This window comes from Lepidochelys olivacea (genome assembly GCF_965140295.1).
Source record: "Lepidochelys olivacea isolate rLepOli2 genome assembly, chromosome: 10".
Lineage (NCBI taxonomy): Eukaryota > Metazoa > Chordata > Testudines > Cheloniidae > Lepidochelys > Lepidochelys olivacea.
The window spans coordinates 15769165-15786833 of record NC_140420.1 but is presented as its reverse complement, the minus strand read 5'-3'; the positions used below and the strand labels follow the sequence as shown (position 1 = coordinate 15786833).

The 17669-nt window shown below is 38.0% G+C and overlaps 1 protein-coding gene across 1 annotated transcript in view; it reads left to right on the top strand.

Annotated features, from left to right (window-relative positions):
* The window catches only part of LMTK2 (lemur tyrosine kinase 2), an 87356-nt gene that overhangs the window by 61823 nt on the left and 7864 nt on the right, over positions 1-17669 (top strand). The window contains exons 8-11 of the mRNA XM_084640520.1: positions 6817-6901; positions 10994-11115; positions 12811-12960; positions 13304-16319. Of these exons, the coding sequence (XP_084496646.1) occupies positions 6817-6901; positions 10994-11115; positions 12811-12960; positions 13304-16319 (3373 nt within the window). The remainder of the gene's footprint in view (positions 1-6816; positions 6902-10993; positions 11116-12810; positions 12961-13303; positions 16320-17669) is intronic.

Here is a 17669-nt window from a genome sequence, read left to right as displayed (position 1 = left end):
TGAAATATGCTCATTGGGATTCTGGAGCTTTTAATATATGATGCATGGCCTCAAGATGCTTGCAAAATACTCAAACCAATTTTATAATAAAGCAAACGCTATAAAACGCAGTGAGAGGAGAATGTCAGAAGCTAATCAGACTGTATTTAACAGAGTTTGGTTCTTCCAGCTAGGTTCCTTCACTTCTAAATACTTCCTCTGTCGCAGCTTCTGTCAGACTGAGGCTGTGTCTAACTATATGCTAGGAGTGTTGTTTCCCCAGCTTGTTTTCACATACTCACTCTAGTGCTCGTCAAGCTAGCACAAGTATAAATAGCCTGGGTGGTGGCAGCAGAGTCACAGCTGAATCATGACACACAAACATATTTGAAAGTGGTAGGTATGTACTTGACATAGCTCAGCCAGGCTTCTGCTGCCGCTTCCTGTGCTACTGGGACTATGCTACTATTTATACTTGAGTTAGCTGGCTGAGAGCTAGCACAAGTTTGTGTACACAAGTACACCCCTAGCTCACGGTATAGAGGTAGCCTGAGAGTCCTCTGGTAACAGTTCCATATCTTGGAAGTGTTTCCCACCATGCACCAGTTTTAAAGGGGTGTACTCTTTCTCAGATAGTGCAAAAACACTAAAAAAGGAGAAAATATAAGAGTAGAATTATGTTGGCAAGTGCCTTGATAGGCAAAGACAATAGAGAATTAGAATTTTGGGTTACTGCAGTTGGAGAAAACCTTACAGGGATATTGGCCAATGCCACAATCCTTATACTGCAACAATGCAACTAGTTAGCTTGAGACAGATAATATAATGCATTATATTATAAAGACTTGGAAATGTAGGGCTGGAAGGGAGCTCAAGACCTCATATATCCCATCCCCCCTGCACTATGGCTAACCTGTTCTTAAAGATGCCCATGGGCAGGGATTCCACAGTCTCCCTTGGCAACCTATTGCAGTATTTAACTAAGATATTAGGGAAAACTTCCTAATTATAAGCAAACTTAAATCTCCCTTTTTGCAGTTTAAGCAGATCATTTCTTGTCCTACCTTCAATAGCCGTGGAAAACAATTATTCACGATCCTTAACATATTTAAAGACTGTTGTCAGATGCCTCCTCAGTCTTCTTTCCTCAAGACTAAGCATGCCTCGTTTAACTTTTGTGCATAGGTCAGGTTTTCTAAACCTTGTATCGTTTTTGTTGCTCTCTTCTGCACCCTCTAATTTGTGCGTATCTTTCCTGAAGTGTGGTGCCCAGAATTGAACACACTACTCCAGCTGAGTAAAGGGAATAATTATGTCCCATGTCTTACATATGACACTCGGGTTAAAACACCCCAGAATATTAGTTTTTTTCACAACTGCATCTTCTTAGCTCATATTCAATTTATGATCCACTATAACCCCCAGATTCTTTTCAGCAATGCTACTGTCTAGTTAGTTATTCCCCATTTTGTATTTTATGCATTTGATCTTTGCCTTCCTAAGTGTAGTACTTTGCACTTGTCTTTACTGAATTTCATATTATTGATTTCAGACTAATTTTCCAATTTGTCATGGTGTTTTGAATTCTAATCCTGCTCTCCAAAGAGCTTGTGACTTTTCCCAGTTTAGTGTCATCCACAAATATTATCCATTATCTAAGTCATTAATGAAAACATTGAATAATGACAGACCCCTGCGGGACCCCACTAGAAATGTCTTCCCAGTTTGACAGTGAACTGTTAACTGTTCAATATGGTCTTTCAACCACTGGTACACTCACCTTGTAGACCATCACCAACCAATTTCATCTAGACCATATTTCACTAGTTTGCTTATAAGAATCTCCTGCAGGACTGACAAAAGTCTTACTAAAATCAAGATATATCACCTCACAGCTTCCACTCTCCATTAACCCAGTAACCCTGTCAAAGAAGGAAATAGGTTGGTTTGGCATGATTTATTCTTTACAAATCCATGCTGGCTATTCCTTATAACCCTATTATACCCTATGTGCATACAAATTGATTGTTTAATGGTATGTTCCAGTATCTTTCCAGGTATCAAAATTAGGCTGACTGGACTCTAATTCCTTCAGTCCTCCTTCTTCCCCTTTTTAAAGATAGGTACTATGTTTGCCTTTCTCCAGTATGCTGGGACCTTCACCTATCCTCCATGAGTTCTTGCTAGCAGTTCTGAGATTGCTTCCGCTAGTGCATTCACTATCCTAGGATGACTTTCATCATGCCCTGCTGACTTGAATACATATAACTTATCTATACTTAACCTGTTCTTTCTCAGTTCTAGCTTGTGTTCATTGCTGCTTGTTGTTACCAGTGTGTTGAGTATCTGTTCGGAAGATTGAAGCAAAGGCATGCATCTCATCCCAATTTGATGGTGATGTGTCTTAGATGCTTCAGCAATGGGGGCAACTGACTTGACCCACTGTATGAAGTTGCAGGAGAATTACATATGACTTCTGGGCTCAGTATTTCTGTCCTTGGAACTGGGAGTACCATATCACTGCTACAGTTCCTCCAGCAGGTTAGGGATAGTATTGATGAGCTCCAAAATGCATCCCTTCCCTAAGCCAAGGAAAGTAGTGGATAAGAAAGGTTTTGTTTTAGAGCAGGGGATGGAATATAAAAACTTGAGTCCTCAACTGAGGATGAGTAGGTGATGGCTGTTACATCCTCTAAGATTCCCTGACAAGTAGAAAGCTTTTATTTTAATCTGAATCTAACAGTTTTGAATAATGATTTATAATAGTACCACCAGTCTTAACTGACAATATGAGTGATGGTGCTGTAATGCAAGAAACAATGGGTTTGCAATTATTAAATGAACAATATATTTTTTTTTCAAAATGTAGCTAAGTTTGGTAGATAACTGCCTGTGGACCTGGAAGACTGTCATTGCAAATGTTTATTTCTGGCAACACTATCCTGATGCTGTCAGAGTATGTGGTAAAGCTCCAGCATCAGTGATTTTGTTGTTAGTGGTAAATTCAAGCAGCTAGAATTGTATTGTATTCATATTCTCTTCCAGGTTTTTTTTCCAGCTATAGTTGCCTGAAATTAGGTGGGAATTTCTTGTCTTATGGGTGTAAATATAAATGCTTAAAATGCATTGCCAAGTTGTCTGTCAAGTGATGACATTTGCAAAAGATATTGTCAAAGAGGAACAAGTTCCCCCAGCTTAAAGGTGAAAAATGAAGTTCTAATATTTTTATGTGGAGTCTTTTTCTATAACCACTACTGACTTACTATCATTAGCTGGAGCAGCTATAGCTACCTTACTGATCGTGTGTACCTGTGACGAATTTATAATGGAAACTGGATATGAGTAGTGTTGGTGTTTCTCTAAGCTTTTGGGTTTGTTTCTTGTGAGACAACTTCTGTGCACCTCCTACATTTTTCCTCTTTGCTTTGGTAAATTGCCTTTTTATGGATATTTAAATTCAGTTTATAGTATATTTATATTAACAGGAATTCAAGTGCAACTTAATCATTATGCAGAACATGGATTAGTTCCTTATTATTTGTATAACAGATTTGTGCTATTGAAAACCATTTCAAATGCTTAAATCTAGTATCTAAAACCTAAATTATTTGTATCTTCCGTTTTGACAGGAACTGTTAACCATGGCAGAAATGAAATGCTAGGTGTGTCAAGTAAGAGGGTTCTTTTAGATAGGGTAGAAGAACTGAGAACTCATATGATGCACAGCTTCTTGTCAGTGGCATAAAATGATTGAACATACATTATCACAACCAGCTTTGTGAGCATTTTTTTAAGAGCATGCATAATTACAGTGGACCACAAGGGGGTAGTAATTTGCTGCATTTTGAACTTTGTTTATAATGCTCAACAAAGTTCATTACTTTTTTATTGTCTGGCTATACTGAAAGGAGGACAGGAGACATTTGATATGGTTTTTAATCGGGCCATAACTTTACTATTAGATTTCTGGGACTATCCGGCGGATAAGTGTGCAGCGTGGATAACACCATGTTCATTCAATAACTTCCCCGAGGGGGAGGGTTCTACCAGACGCCCTCCACCCCATTTCTTTTTCCATCCAGGTGCCCCAGCCAATTCATTGCTGGGACCTTACCATCCACTCCCTTCACAGAAGGGTTAAGGTGGGCTATAAGAAAAGGGAGTTGGCTCCCTGCTGTACCAATCATAGGTGCCCCAACCGCCCCTTCTCCTCAGTTCCAGTCCTTTAATCAACACCACCTCTTAAAGTCCTGTCAAGGTTCCTTCCCCACTCTGAACTTTAGGATACAGATGTGGGGACCTGCATGAAAGACCCCCTAAGCTTATTTTTATAGGCTTAAGTTAAAAACTTCTCAAGGTACAAACTTTGCCTTGTCCTTGAACCGTATGCTGCCACCACGAAGCGTCTTAAACAAAGAACAGGGAAAGAGTCCACTTGGAGATGTCTTCCCCCAAAATATCCCCCCAAGCCCTACACCCCCTTTCCTGGAGAAGGCTGGATAAAAATCCTCACCAATTTGTACAGGTGAACACAGACCCAAATCCTTGGATCTTAAGAACAATGAAAAATCAATCAGGTTCTTAAAAGAAGAATTTTAATTAAAGAAAAGGTAAAAGAATCAACTCTGTAAAATCAGGATGGTAAATACCTTACAGGGTAATTAGATTCAAAACATAGAGAATCCCTCTAGGCAAAACCTTAAGTTACAAAAAGACACAAAAACAGGAATATACATTCCATTCAGCACAGATTATTTTACCAGCCATTAAACAAAAGGAAATCTAATGCATTTCTAGCTAGATTACTTACTAACTAACCGTTGTAAGGCTGCATTCCTCATCTGTTCCTGGCAAAAGCATCACACAGACAGACCCTTTGTTGCCCTCTCCACCTCCTCCAGCTTTGAAAGTATCTTGTCTCCTCATTGGTCATTTTGGTCAGGTGCCAGCAAGGTAATCTTAGCTCCTTAACCCTTTACAGGTGAAAGGGTTCTGCCTCTGCCCAGGAGGGATTTTATAGCACTGTATATAGAAAGGTGGTTACCCTTCCCTTTATTTTTATGACAAGTCCTTTATCAAGCCATTTCTCCAGTCACTGTACACCTTCCCTATGGAGTACCTGCACTGAACATCTGTCCCACTTATATAATGAGTTGTGACATATCGCCTAACTCCTTTCATGCCACATGTCAACAAAGCCCTTCCCAAACGTGCTGTGGGGAGGGTGAAAAAAACCCAAATCCACCTAGGCCAGTCTAGTGGTAAGGGGAAAATTCTTTCCCAGCCCCTCTAAAAAGAGGCAGCTACTGCAATGCCCACAGCAAGTCTAGACCAAACCTGGTACTTCAGCACCTAAGGGGGATGGAGCATGGGTGCTGCCTTAGCCTGCTCCATGTAAAAGGGGGCTTCACTGCATGGGCTGCCCCTTTTAAACTCTTCTGCCCATCCAGATTCCAGGGGATGTCCGTGTCGCCCCTTTTGCAGCAGTTAGACTCTCTTCCCCTACCCCAGCCTTAAAGCACTGCTCCTTTCATTCCGCCAGCCAAATTCCCTGCCCTCCCCCACCCCTCCACCCCGCTTAAAGGTGCAGTGCGGTCATTTTCAGCACAGCATGATAGAAAGTTATCATACTATTAGATTATGGTAGATTATTTAACCACACTGATTATTCATTATTGGAAATCCTGGCATTTATTTTTAGTTTGGCACAGTGTGCTGTCACTTTCTAATATTCTGAGATTTAAATGGTATTGTGTTTTGTCTCTAGATTTGTCACACTCAAATTGTTCAGATAATTCTGATACCTAAAATATGTTGTGAAGGGCTTTCGTTTAACAGCATGCTCGGAAATGACTATCTTTGTGTGATAATAAACATGACCCACATCTATGATTGAATAGATTTTTTTTTTCAACCAGTAGCAGTGGGAACCTTCAAAGTAGCCATGTGGTTGGTAGATTTTACTTTTTTTGTAGGGGGGGGGCAGGGGCTAAAATAGCTTTAAAATTTCTTGATGGCAAACAAACATTGATGGCAAAATATTCATCTTTTTAAATTACAGAAACAAGAAAATAAATTCACCTCAGGATTGCTCAGACTTCTAATACCTTAACTTCATGCACAGGGCATGACGACAAATTCAGGTTGTGGCAGCACAATTCAACCACAACCTCCCCTGTGTATAAGGTACATAGTGGGCTAGTGCCTGGTCAGTGACAGATTATAGAATGCGCTAATTGAGAGTATCCCCTCTGCAGCCTCCTCCACTGGGAGCAGTCCTTAGCAGGCACTAGCATTACTTTCACTGGGGGATATCCGCATCTGCCTTTCCTTTGGGGAATGCTCTGGGAGGTATAGTGAGGTGGGCTGGCATAAGGAGGGGTCATTTTTAGCTCCATGTACCATAGAAGTATATCTGGTCCAATAAATTTATTAATACTTACTCTTTATATAGAGAGATGGATAGCTTCTTAGTACATCAGTTGTTAAACTTACACCTCTAGAAAAATGACTGACAGAAGCATAAATGATCTCCACTGTTCCAGTGCAACATAATGTGATCTTTTGTTGGCTTGTGTGGCTTCTGAAATGCATTGAAAATGTAAACAAGAACAGTCCTGAAAAAGGGCATATAAATATACTTAATTACTTTTTGTGATGGCATTTTCTATAGATTTTTGTGCATTTAACATCATAATTGGTCTTTAAGCTCTGGTGTAGTCTGATGCTAAATTTAATTTCATTACATTCTCCAAATTATTGATTTTTCTCTCGAATGTGTATTGAATATCCTTTTGTCTTGTTTTTTTTCTCATTACTGTACTCTTTGTTTTCCAGTGATTTAGCCTTAAGGAATTGCTTTCTTACATCTGATTTAAATGTAAAAGTAGGAGATTATGGAATAGGATTCAGTAGATACAAGGTAAGTCAATCTATCTGTTTTCTTTGTCTAAATCAATTTTAAAGAGATTCAGAGCAACTTAAAATTAAAATGTATCAAATATATTTGGACGAAACACATTAAGATTACAAACCAGTATTTTATGGGATGACTGCTTTTATGGAGCTATGATTTTGATCAGTTACTTTACAAATTAGATCGTTGGTTTTCATATAAGTAAAGGATGTATAAAACGTAACTGAATGTTAATACAATAACATCGCTTATTGGAGAACTGACGAGTGGATCAAGAGTTCTTAACATGACTAAACTGTGATTGTGAAATGCACAGGGAGATGAGGCTACAAAACCAAAAAACCTAGTAACAATGGGGGATTTCAGCTAACCCCATATTGACGGGGTACGTATCACCACAGGACAGGATGCAGAGATAAAATTTCTAGACACCGTTAATGACTGCTTCTTAGAGCAGTTAGTCTTGGAACCCACAAGGAGAGAGACAATTCTTAATTTAGTCCTAAGTGGAGCACAGGATCTGGTACAAAGGTAAATATAGGTGAACCACTTGATAATAATGAGCATAATGTAATCAAATGTAACATCATAGAAGGGGGGGAAAGATCAAAGAAACATTTAACTTCAAGGGGAACTACACACAAATGAGGACGCTAGTTAAATATAACTAAAAGGAGCAATCATGAGTGAAATGCCTGCAAACTGCATGAAAACTATTTAAAACACCATAATAGAGACTCAGACTAAATGTATAGCCCAATTAAAAAGAAAAAAAAACCAGTAAGAGGACCAAAAAAATGCCACCATGGCTAAAATGCATTGTAAAACAGGTGGTTAGAGGCAAAAACACATCCTTTAAAAATTTGGAGGTCTGGTAAATGTGTAGATAGGCAGGCCAAAAAAGAATGTGAAAAGCAACCAGCAAAAGACACATGAACTAACAGCAAAAAAATGTAAGTACATAAGAAGCAGGAAGACTGCTAAACAATCAGTGGGGGTTGCTTGGTGACTTAGATACTAAGGAGCACTCAGGAAAGACATGGCAATTGCAGAAAAGCTAAATGAATTCTTTGCATTGGTCTTCACTGCAGAGGAAGTTTCCTATCCCTAAACCATTCTTTTTAGGTGAGAAATCTGAGGAACTGTCCCAGATTGAGGTGTCAGTAGAGGAGGCTTTGGAAAAAAGTGATAAATTAAACAGCAATAAGTCACCAGGGCCAAATGGTTTTCACCCAAGAGTTCCTTCAGAACTCTGATATGAAATTGCAGAACTAACAACTGTGGTATGTAACCTATCGCTTAAATCAGCCTCTGTATCAGATAACTGGAGGAAAGCTAATGTAGCACTAATTTTTAAATAAGGCTCCTGACATGATCTTTGCAATTAGAGGCCTGACTTCAGTACCAAGTAAATTGTTTGAAATTATAGTAAAGAACAGAATTATCAGACACACAGATGAACACGATATATTGGGGAAGAGTCAACATGGCTTTTGTATATAGGGAAATCATGCCTCACCAATCTATTAGAATTCTTTGAGTGGGTCAAGGGTGATCCAGTGGATATAGTTTACTTGGACTTTCAGAAAACTTTTGACTAGGTCCAACACAAAAGGCTCTTAAGCAAAGTAAGCAGTCATGGGATAAGAGGGAAGGTCCTCTCATGAATCAGTAACTGGTTAAATGATAGGAAACAAAGGGTAGGAATAAATGGTCAGTTGTCACACTGGAAAGTGGTAAATAGCGGAGTCCATTGGTCCCTGTACAGATCCATGGCTGTTCAACATATTCAAATGATCTGGACAAAGGGGTAAACAATGAGGTGGCAAAGTTTGCAGGTGATACTAAATTACTCAAGGTAGTTTAAGGCCGGCCTGCCTGCCAGTGAAGAGTCACAAAGGGATCTCACAAAACTGGCTGACTTGGCAACAAAGTGACAGATGAAATTCAGTGTTGATAAGTGGAAAGTAATGCACATTGGAAAAAATAATCCCAACGATACATATAAAATGGTGTGTTCTAACTTGACTGTTAACCACTCAAGAAAGAGATCTTGGAGTCGTCATTGATAGTTCTCTGAAAACATTTGCTTAATGTGAAGTGCTAGTCAAATAAGCTGTAAAATAAACAATGTTAGGACCCATTAGAAAAGGAATAGATAATAAGACAGAAAATGTCATAACACCACTATATAAAACTGTGGTACACCCACACTTTGAATACTACATGTAGTTCTGATCACCCCATCTCAAAAAAAGACTTATTAAAATTAGAAAAGATGCAGAGACTAGCAACAACAATGGTTAGGGGTATGGAATAGCTTCCATATGAGGAGAGATTAAAAAACTGGGATTGTTCAGCATGGAAAAGAGCTGATTGAGGGGGTGAGATGATGGAGGTCTATAAATCATGAGTAAGGCTACGATTTAGTCACGGAGGTCGCAGAAGTCACAGAATCCATGATTGCAGTGGTGGGGAGCTGCAGGGTTGCCTGCCGGGGCCAAGAGCTGTGGGGTACCCCACCGCCTCTGGAGGCCCCCAGAGCTCCCAGCCGCCACTTGCAGTGGAGTTCCCTGCAGCTTGTGGGTGGCGGAGGAATCCCCGGGCAGCCGGAGGTGGCAGGTCCCCAAACTGAGTGGTGGGGGTACCCCATAGCTCCCAGCTGACACGGGAGCCAGGGGCACCCCACAGCTCCCTACCCCCATGAGCAGTGGGGGATCCATGGAGCTGCAGGTGGCAGGGGTACCCCACAGCCCCCAGATGCGGTGCCGGTGGCTTCTAGCCCCTGCACAGCTGCCCCACTTCAGGCAGTGTGGAGATCTGCAGATAACCATTTTGTTCCGGATATTTTTACTAAAAGTCACAGACCAGTCACAGCTTCCATGAATTTTTCTTGTTTTGCTCGTCACCTGTTTCTGACTTTTTTACTAAAAATATCTGTGACAAAATCTTAGCCTTAATCATGAGTGCTGTGGAGAAAGTGAACAGGGGAGGTGTTGTCTACCTTTCTAACTCACAAACCAGGGGTCACCCAATAAAACTAGTAGGCAGCTGGTTTAAAACAAATATAAGTAATTCTTCACACAATGTGCAGTCAACCTGTGGAACTTGTTGCCAAGGGATGTTTTGAAGGCCAAAAGTATAACTGGTTTCTAAAAACAATTAGATAAATTTCATACAGGATAGGTCCATCCATGGCTATTAGCCAAGATAGTGAGGGATACAACCCCATGCTGTGGGTGTCTGTCTCTAAACCTCTGACTGCCAGAAGCTGGGACTGGACGACGGGATGGATCTTTCGATAAATTGTTCCGTTCTGTTCACTTCTCCTGAAGCATCTGGCACTAACTGTTGAAAGACGATACTGGGCTAGGTGGACCATATGTCTTACCCAGCATGGCCATTCTTGTGTTCTTAAACTTCAACTTACCATTCAGGCTTGTATGCCCTGCCCTACAAGAGTCCTAAAATAAAAGAATGCAGGGATGATGTAGAAGTTAAAATTTTATTAAAGAAGATATGCATTAAAGTTTAAAGTCAAGGTAAAACACATTGTTGATCAATTTTTTAAAATATTGTTTGAAATGTAAGTGTTCATAATATTTCATATTAATTCAAACTATAATACTCAACAAATTGGATAGTGGAGGGAGAAGGGAATGTCAATTGAAATCCATTTTCTTACTTAACCGATTTTCCAAGTATTTTAGCTACCAAACCATTTCTAAATGTTTTTAATATGTTGAGAACTGTTCTCTTAATATAAATTGATTGAACTTTGATATACACTTGTGGAAGATGTTCTTTTTCAATGGGGACCTCTATGCTGCATAGAAAATTACCTTAATTTTTTATGGTGAGAAGGATGCTTAGCTCACTTATTCTATGTGTAATCATTTTATAGAAAGATTTAAGGACCTTCAGAGAATATTTACTTGCCATTCTGCTGAAAGAAAATATTGAGAAGAAAGGAAGTGGCTACAAACCTCTCTTAATGAGAGAAATCAGGGAGATAAATTAAAAAACAAACCTTGAAGCCCCTAGAAAGCATAAACCTTGGATTAGCTTTTATTTTGGTTTTCTTTTTCCCATCACTAGGAGGATTATGTTGAGACAGATAAGAAGAAATTTATTCCTCTTCGATGGATTGCACCTGAGCTAGTAACAAGCTTTCAAGATAGATTGTTAGCAGCAGAGCAAACCAAGTATAGTAACATATGGTATGTAGTAGACTTTTAAATATTTGAAAGAATTGGAGTTCATACATTTTTCAGTATAAAATACACAATTATTAATCAATGTATTTTCATTGTAAGGAGTGGACTGAATCGACTGACTGTTGGCTTGATGTACTGGATTTAATATTCTGCTATCATTCATTTTTTCAAATTTTTCAAATTAATCTCTATTGGCTTGAAATTGTATTTAATGCTCTAAATTTGCTGTTAAGTGGTTATAACATCAAAATAAAATTATGGAAATATGTTTAGCAGAATAGGTTTTTACATTTCAGTTGTAAAAGAAATACTTGCTGTATACAAGGCAAACACTTGCCAGCAGTTAAGAAGAGAAACAGCAAATTATTTGACCATTAAGGTAACAGTCGTTGATGATGGAGACCGTTTTGATAGTGGAGGCCAAAATATTATTCCTGGGTCAGATGTGGCCTTGGCACAATTCACTACAGTAGAGCTTTAACATTTGTGCTCGACAATATACCATTCATCTCAGAGAAGTAAGTTAAATACATTCATTTACTCCCATTTGCATTGGTTGTTGCCATCGGTTAATAAGCAAGGTCTGCAAAGAATCTAGGCTATGGGTAAAATTTTCAAAATAACCTAAGTTCTATCTTCAAAGTCTAATTTCTTTCAGTGATATTTAGGCTTCTAAATTACTTTGAAAAAGGGACTTTGGCTCCTGAGTCACTTAAGTGCTCTTCAAGATTTTACCCAAAATCCTAATTTCCTATTGTACCTAGACAGTAGAATAAAATGCATTGAATAGTAGAATAAGTTGATTTCCTGTTTGTTGCACTAGTCAGAAAGCAGGTGGCCTGTGACAGTAGTGGCTCCAAGTCTCAGTTTGTAACATCTGTTCATCTTACATGCCAGATCCGCAGATAAGACATTGTGCTATTATGAGCTCATGCAGTTAAACTTTAAGCATTCCAAGTGAAACTCTGGTGGCTATTCTATGCATCATACACGGTAGATACTCCAGGGTTGTGTTTTTTTTTTTAATAGATAAATATCAGATCTTAATATTTTAAAATATTGGTATTTTAATGTTTCTGGGTTGTTGTTTTTTTGTTTTTTGTTTTTCAGAGATTGGGATAAGAGGGCAGGTTGGCCAGGGTGATAGTTCCTTATGTTTTAAGGGATAAATTGCTCTGAATAGACATTTTAGATAGGATGAGGGTTAAGGTGTTGCTGTATGTGTTCCTGCCATAACTCATTGTGACTTTGTTTATAACATTTATTTTACATAGCTGAGCAAGAAATGCTACACTTAAAAACAAATTTGTTCAATGCAACGCAGTGGGATAGGCTGACCCTTACCGGGACAGAAACTAAATAAAAAATAATTCTTATAGTAGAATCCCTTAAGGCTCTTATGTTCCATAGGCTAAGGATTTTGATTTTTGTTGAGTTAACAAAAGGCTGAATTGGAGCTGTCATATATACACACCTGTTTTATGCTGTTTGAATAGAGGAGGGTTTGCCAAAAGCTGGCATCTGTAGCATTGTCTTGATGCTCTGATGTGCATCATTTAAAACAAAACAAACCTGCTTTTATTTTAATCTTTTATGGGCATGTGTATATCACATCTAGCACAAGAGGGCCACTATATAGTACGTCAGTACAAATAATAAAAAATTGTTTAATAGAAAACTGTCACTTCTCTTTTTCAGGTCACTGGGTATAACATTATGGGAACTCTTTGATAATGCTGCTCAGCCTTATTCACACTTTTCTGACAGAGAAGTTCTAATCCAGGTCATAAAAGAGAAACTCGTTAAACTCTCTAAGCCACATCTGGAACAGCCATATTCTGATAGATGGTAATTTTCTTTTTAGACTCTTTCTATTTAAAAACAAACAAACTCTGAACTGTTAGAGGTTTCTCAAACATTGTAATTTTTATACTATCAAAAATAAGTCAGAAGAGCTGCATATTCATATATTTTTGGAAAAGTGATCCTAGCTAACAAGCAAAAGGAATTGCAACAGATAAGGAAAGCATTTTAGCGAAGTATACTAATAAAAAAGGAAACCTCTTGAGTTTAATTGCTTGATGTAAAGTAATGAACTGAAACGTGTAGCCTGTCCATGCAGTGAATGAAAAGGGAATGCAGTTATTTTTGTATATTGTAACTGTTGAAAATATCCTTTTCTTCTTCACAGGTATGAAGTTCTACAGTTCTGCTGGCTACCTCCGGATAAGAGACCAACAGCAGAGGAAGTACACAGACTTTTAACATATCTCCGCATGCAAAGCCAAAGGGACTCTGAGATAGATTTTGAACAGCAGTGGAATGCTCTTAAGCCAAACACTTCCAATAGAGAATCAAATAACTCTGCATTTCCAATCCTAGATCATTTCACAGGAGATAGACTTGGCCAGGAAATGGAAGAAGTCCTCACTGTAACTGAAACAAGTCATGGACTCAGCTTTGAATATATCTGGGAGGCAGCTAAACATGATCATTTTGATGAATGTGGTCAGGTGAATTCTGATGAAGCAATGGCATATACAAACATTTTCTTTCCAGTTGAGGTTTTTGAAAGGTCACTTTCAGAGCAACGGTCTGGAGCACAGGATGAAAGTGGTCAGGAAGCTTCACTTAATGTACCTGGGGTGCTTCCTGTTTTTGATGCTCACAAACTTTCTCTTGGAAGTGATTACTATATCCAGTTAGAAGAAAAAGACAGGGGCAATCGCATGAATTTTGATCATCAGTCAGCTGTACTAACAACAGAAGTTGATCATCAAGAAGTTGTACAAGACAAAAATTCTCTCTTCATGGTTCCCAGGGATGTTGATGCTGAAGAATCCAGCACAGATGGGGAGTTTTTCCACTATAACAGAGATCCTAAAGATGAGGCTTTGCATGTTACTAATGGTCCTGAAAGCCCTTTCCAGAATATATTTAGTGATATTGACAGAGCAGAGGAATTGACAAATAACAGAAATATATTTGACTTAACTGAACTAAATGATATTCATGTAGAATTTAAGCCAACAGTTTTAAATTCAAGTGTAGAGGTATCAAAAGCAGTCAGTTATCCTTATAAGGAGAGTTCTAGTCATGTTTCTGCAAATGAGGCTGTTTCCTTATATGAAAATATGAGAGAGTCTGATTTTAGCGTGCTATCTGTAGAAGAACTCTCTGATAACTTTCTGTTTCTTCAAGAGAAGAATTTATTAAAGGGGATATTGACTAACAAAGATAGCAGTGATGATATCAGGCCAAAATCAGCAAAAACAGATTTTAAAAATATATCAGAAACATCAACTAGGAACTCTCTGGACATTGAGCTAAAACTGGCTAAAAATACACCAGACTTTTCTTTATTGCATGATGATTTTAAAACTGGGAACAAAGAAGATCATGTCCATGTGCCTGCAGATGAAGATGTGACTGTTCTGCTTCAGTCGCTTGCAGAAATGCAGGTGCCTTCTGTTTCTTCACTTGTAACAGATGAGAAGTCACAAGATAAATATCAGAACCTCCCCATACTGAAAGGTGGTGATACATTTTCATATGTTGGAGTGGATAAAAACTCATCTCACAGTATTAATGATAGTCTCTGTCAAGGAAAGGAACAAGGCATTGAAGATGCCGCCATTGAAATACCATCCAGTAATGCCAAAAATCAAAGTTCTGGAAACGATTCATGTTATGGCGTCACACTTGAAATTGAAGAGTCTGAGGGACAAATAAAAAATGAAACACTTGTTAATTATGATGAAATTACTTTTGGGAGAAACCTTGGTGTAGAGAAAGGAAATACTAATAAGGAATCTATGAACTATGATTTGCAGAACAAGTCTCCTGTCTTAGAACAGGATGATGGGGGTTTACTGGAAAACAACAATGAAACTTTCAATCATCTTCAAAAATATAGTGACGCTCCTAAAGAAGTGACTTTAATATCTGGCATTTCATCAGACTGTGCAAGTCAAGATAATCTGTTGGAAGATAGTTCATCATCTCCCTCACAGACTACAGAACAATCCATAAAAACACCAGACTCCATGGATTCATTAGACGTGAATGAGGTATTAGAGTCTTTAGGGGCCCAAAGTCCGCAGAAACTTTTGCCACCTGATAAACCTGCTGATAGTGGCTATGAAACTGAAAATCTGGAGTCTCCAGAATGGTCTTCACATCTTACTGTTGATGATACGTCTAACACAGACACTGCATTATGTGGTGTTGGTGATAGGAATGCTAGTGATTTGTCAGCCAATCCAGTAATCATTGTTTCTGCAGAAACAGCTTGCTCAGATTCAATACATAGCAATAGTAACTTTGAAATAACCACACAGAATTTTGCTAATGGAAATCAGAACTCTTACAGGGACTCTGCTTATTTTTCTGATAATGATTCTGAGCCAGACAAAAAAACAGAAGAGATTGTAAACAAATCAGCAGAACCAACAGTAGATATTTGTAGTACCTCTTCCAGCATAGAGAATAAAACTGAAGATTATTATTATTTTGGAGATATACAGTCAAAGCACAGTCAAATAGAGGATTACCAGGACCCCAGTAATTTAGACACACAGTTAGAATTAAATGACAAGTTGGGGACACAGAAAACAGATGTAATGATGCAGGTGTGTCCTGACAAATGGAATAAAGAAACTCCGATATTTGCAGTGAATTCTGAACAGAACTATAGGGGTGAAATTAAACTATGTGAGGAATCTCGCAGAAATGTCTCTTGTGTTGGCACTAATACTTCAGAATTTCTTGCATGCGGAGACTTACAGTCTATTCATAACATACACAGTCCTTCAGGTTCAACTGATATTGAAAAATCCTTGTGCCACACTGAAGGACCTAAACTGAAAGAGCCAGATATTGAAGGAAAATACCTTGGTAAACTTGATGTTTCTGGAAGGCTTGATTCATCAGAGGATGGAGATGATGCAGATGAAGAAGATGAAAACAGTGATGATTCTGAGGATGATATGAGAACTTTCCGTATGTGTAGTCTTAGCTCTGACAGTGAAGATGAAACTGTGCATCAAGTGCCTGTGATACTTTCTGATAAAGATGATGGAAAACATCTGAGAAGCCTGCTGAAACTTCCAAAATCTCTTAAACATGACATGCCCTCTGAGTATTGGAAAAATGAGAAAAAGGCAGTAACATTCTTCGACGATGTCACAGTCTATCTGTTTGATCAGGTATCTTGACATCTTACTTACTAAGCATTGATTCTAGAATTTAGATCCTTTTTTTAAAAAAGGACATGATCAAAATTTTAAAGCCCAGATTCAAGATGATATACCAGCAAACTTCATTATTGTTAAGTCTTTACAAACTTATCCACTCATCTCATTAAAAACTAATAAACATGTATCCACATTAGAAAAGGACCTTTTGAAATTCCAAGGTTCAGTGCAGTGTATTGGTGCAAGTTAGTATTTATAAAGTGAAATGTAGTTTGCTTTACATGGAGAGTATGAAAGAACTTGAATAACCACACCTGTGCTGGCTAGAAGAATATGGTCTTCAAGACTGTCATTTTGACACCTTTTACAAGCACTTCATTTGTCTGGGCTATTTTTTAATATATATCACAAATATTTTATAGGTCAGGACTGTTCTTATACTGTTGGTAGAAATATTGCCATTTTTATATTTAACTGGTTTAAGTATTTGAATTCAAATATACTTCCAGTCCAAGTATCTTCATTTACTATTTCAGACTAACTCTTTTCCTGCATTTCACCTATCCAGGGTGGATATACATGTATCTAATGAGCCTAAACTAAAACAGTAGAGTAGTTCAGTATTTGAATTCCAGTATTATTTTCTTCTTTTTCTTCATCTGATACATGTGATTCTTCAAGTTAATCCAGTACAAATAAAATATAAATGCTTGATCTACTTAATAAAATCCAAGGTTACATTTGTTTCCTTATTCACTTCATATAATAACAAGCTGTGTTTTTTTAAAGCTTATAGCAACCCAGACTAGCATGGTAATTTTAAATGAATAGAGACCTACTGTCAAGCCTTGGAAATGTTGCTTGTGAAGAAGTGGATAAAAAATATTAAAAGGTCTATTGCATATTGGAGTAAAAAAAATAGAGGTGACTCTTTTGCTCTGTGGCCTCTGCCATAAAAAAAATAGCAATCCTTTTGTTAGAGGAAAAACATCTGCTACCTTAGAACGATATCTCTACCAATATTTGGTCTCTTATTTCTTGGTTTCACTAACTGATTACATGTTAGTAGCTTTTTCATATACCATACTAAACTTCTAATTTACTTCCTCACCCTGAAGTATTATTAAAGGATAGAACTGTAATGGTGGCGGGTGGAACTGAAAGATGGATTTTGAAAATGAAAAATAGTTAACTAAATTGTTTCATGCAAAGAAGACGACAATGGTCAGTCTAAAAGTCTTACACTTCATTGCTATATGCTTCTTTTTTTTTTTTAAAGGACCCCCTCTAAGTAGAGGACAGTGGGGGGAGTTTAAAAATTCACACTTCCGGCACACATTGTAGTGTTCATCCGTGCAACTT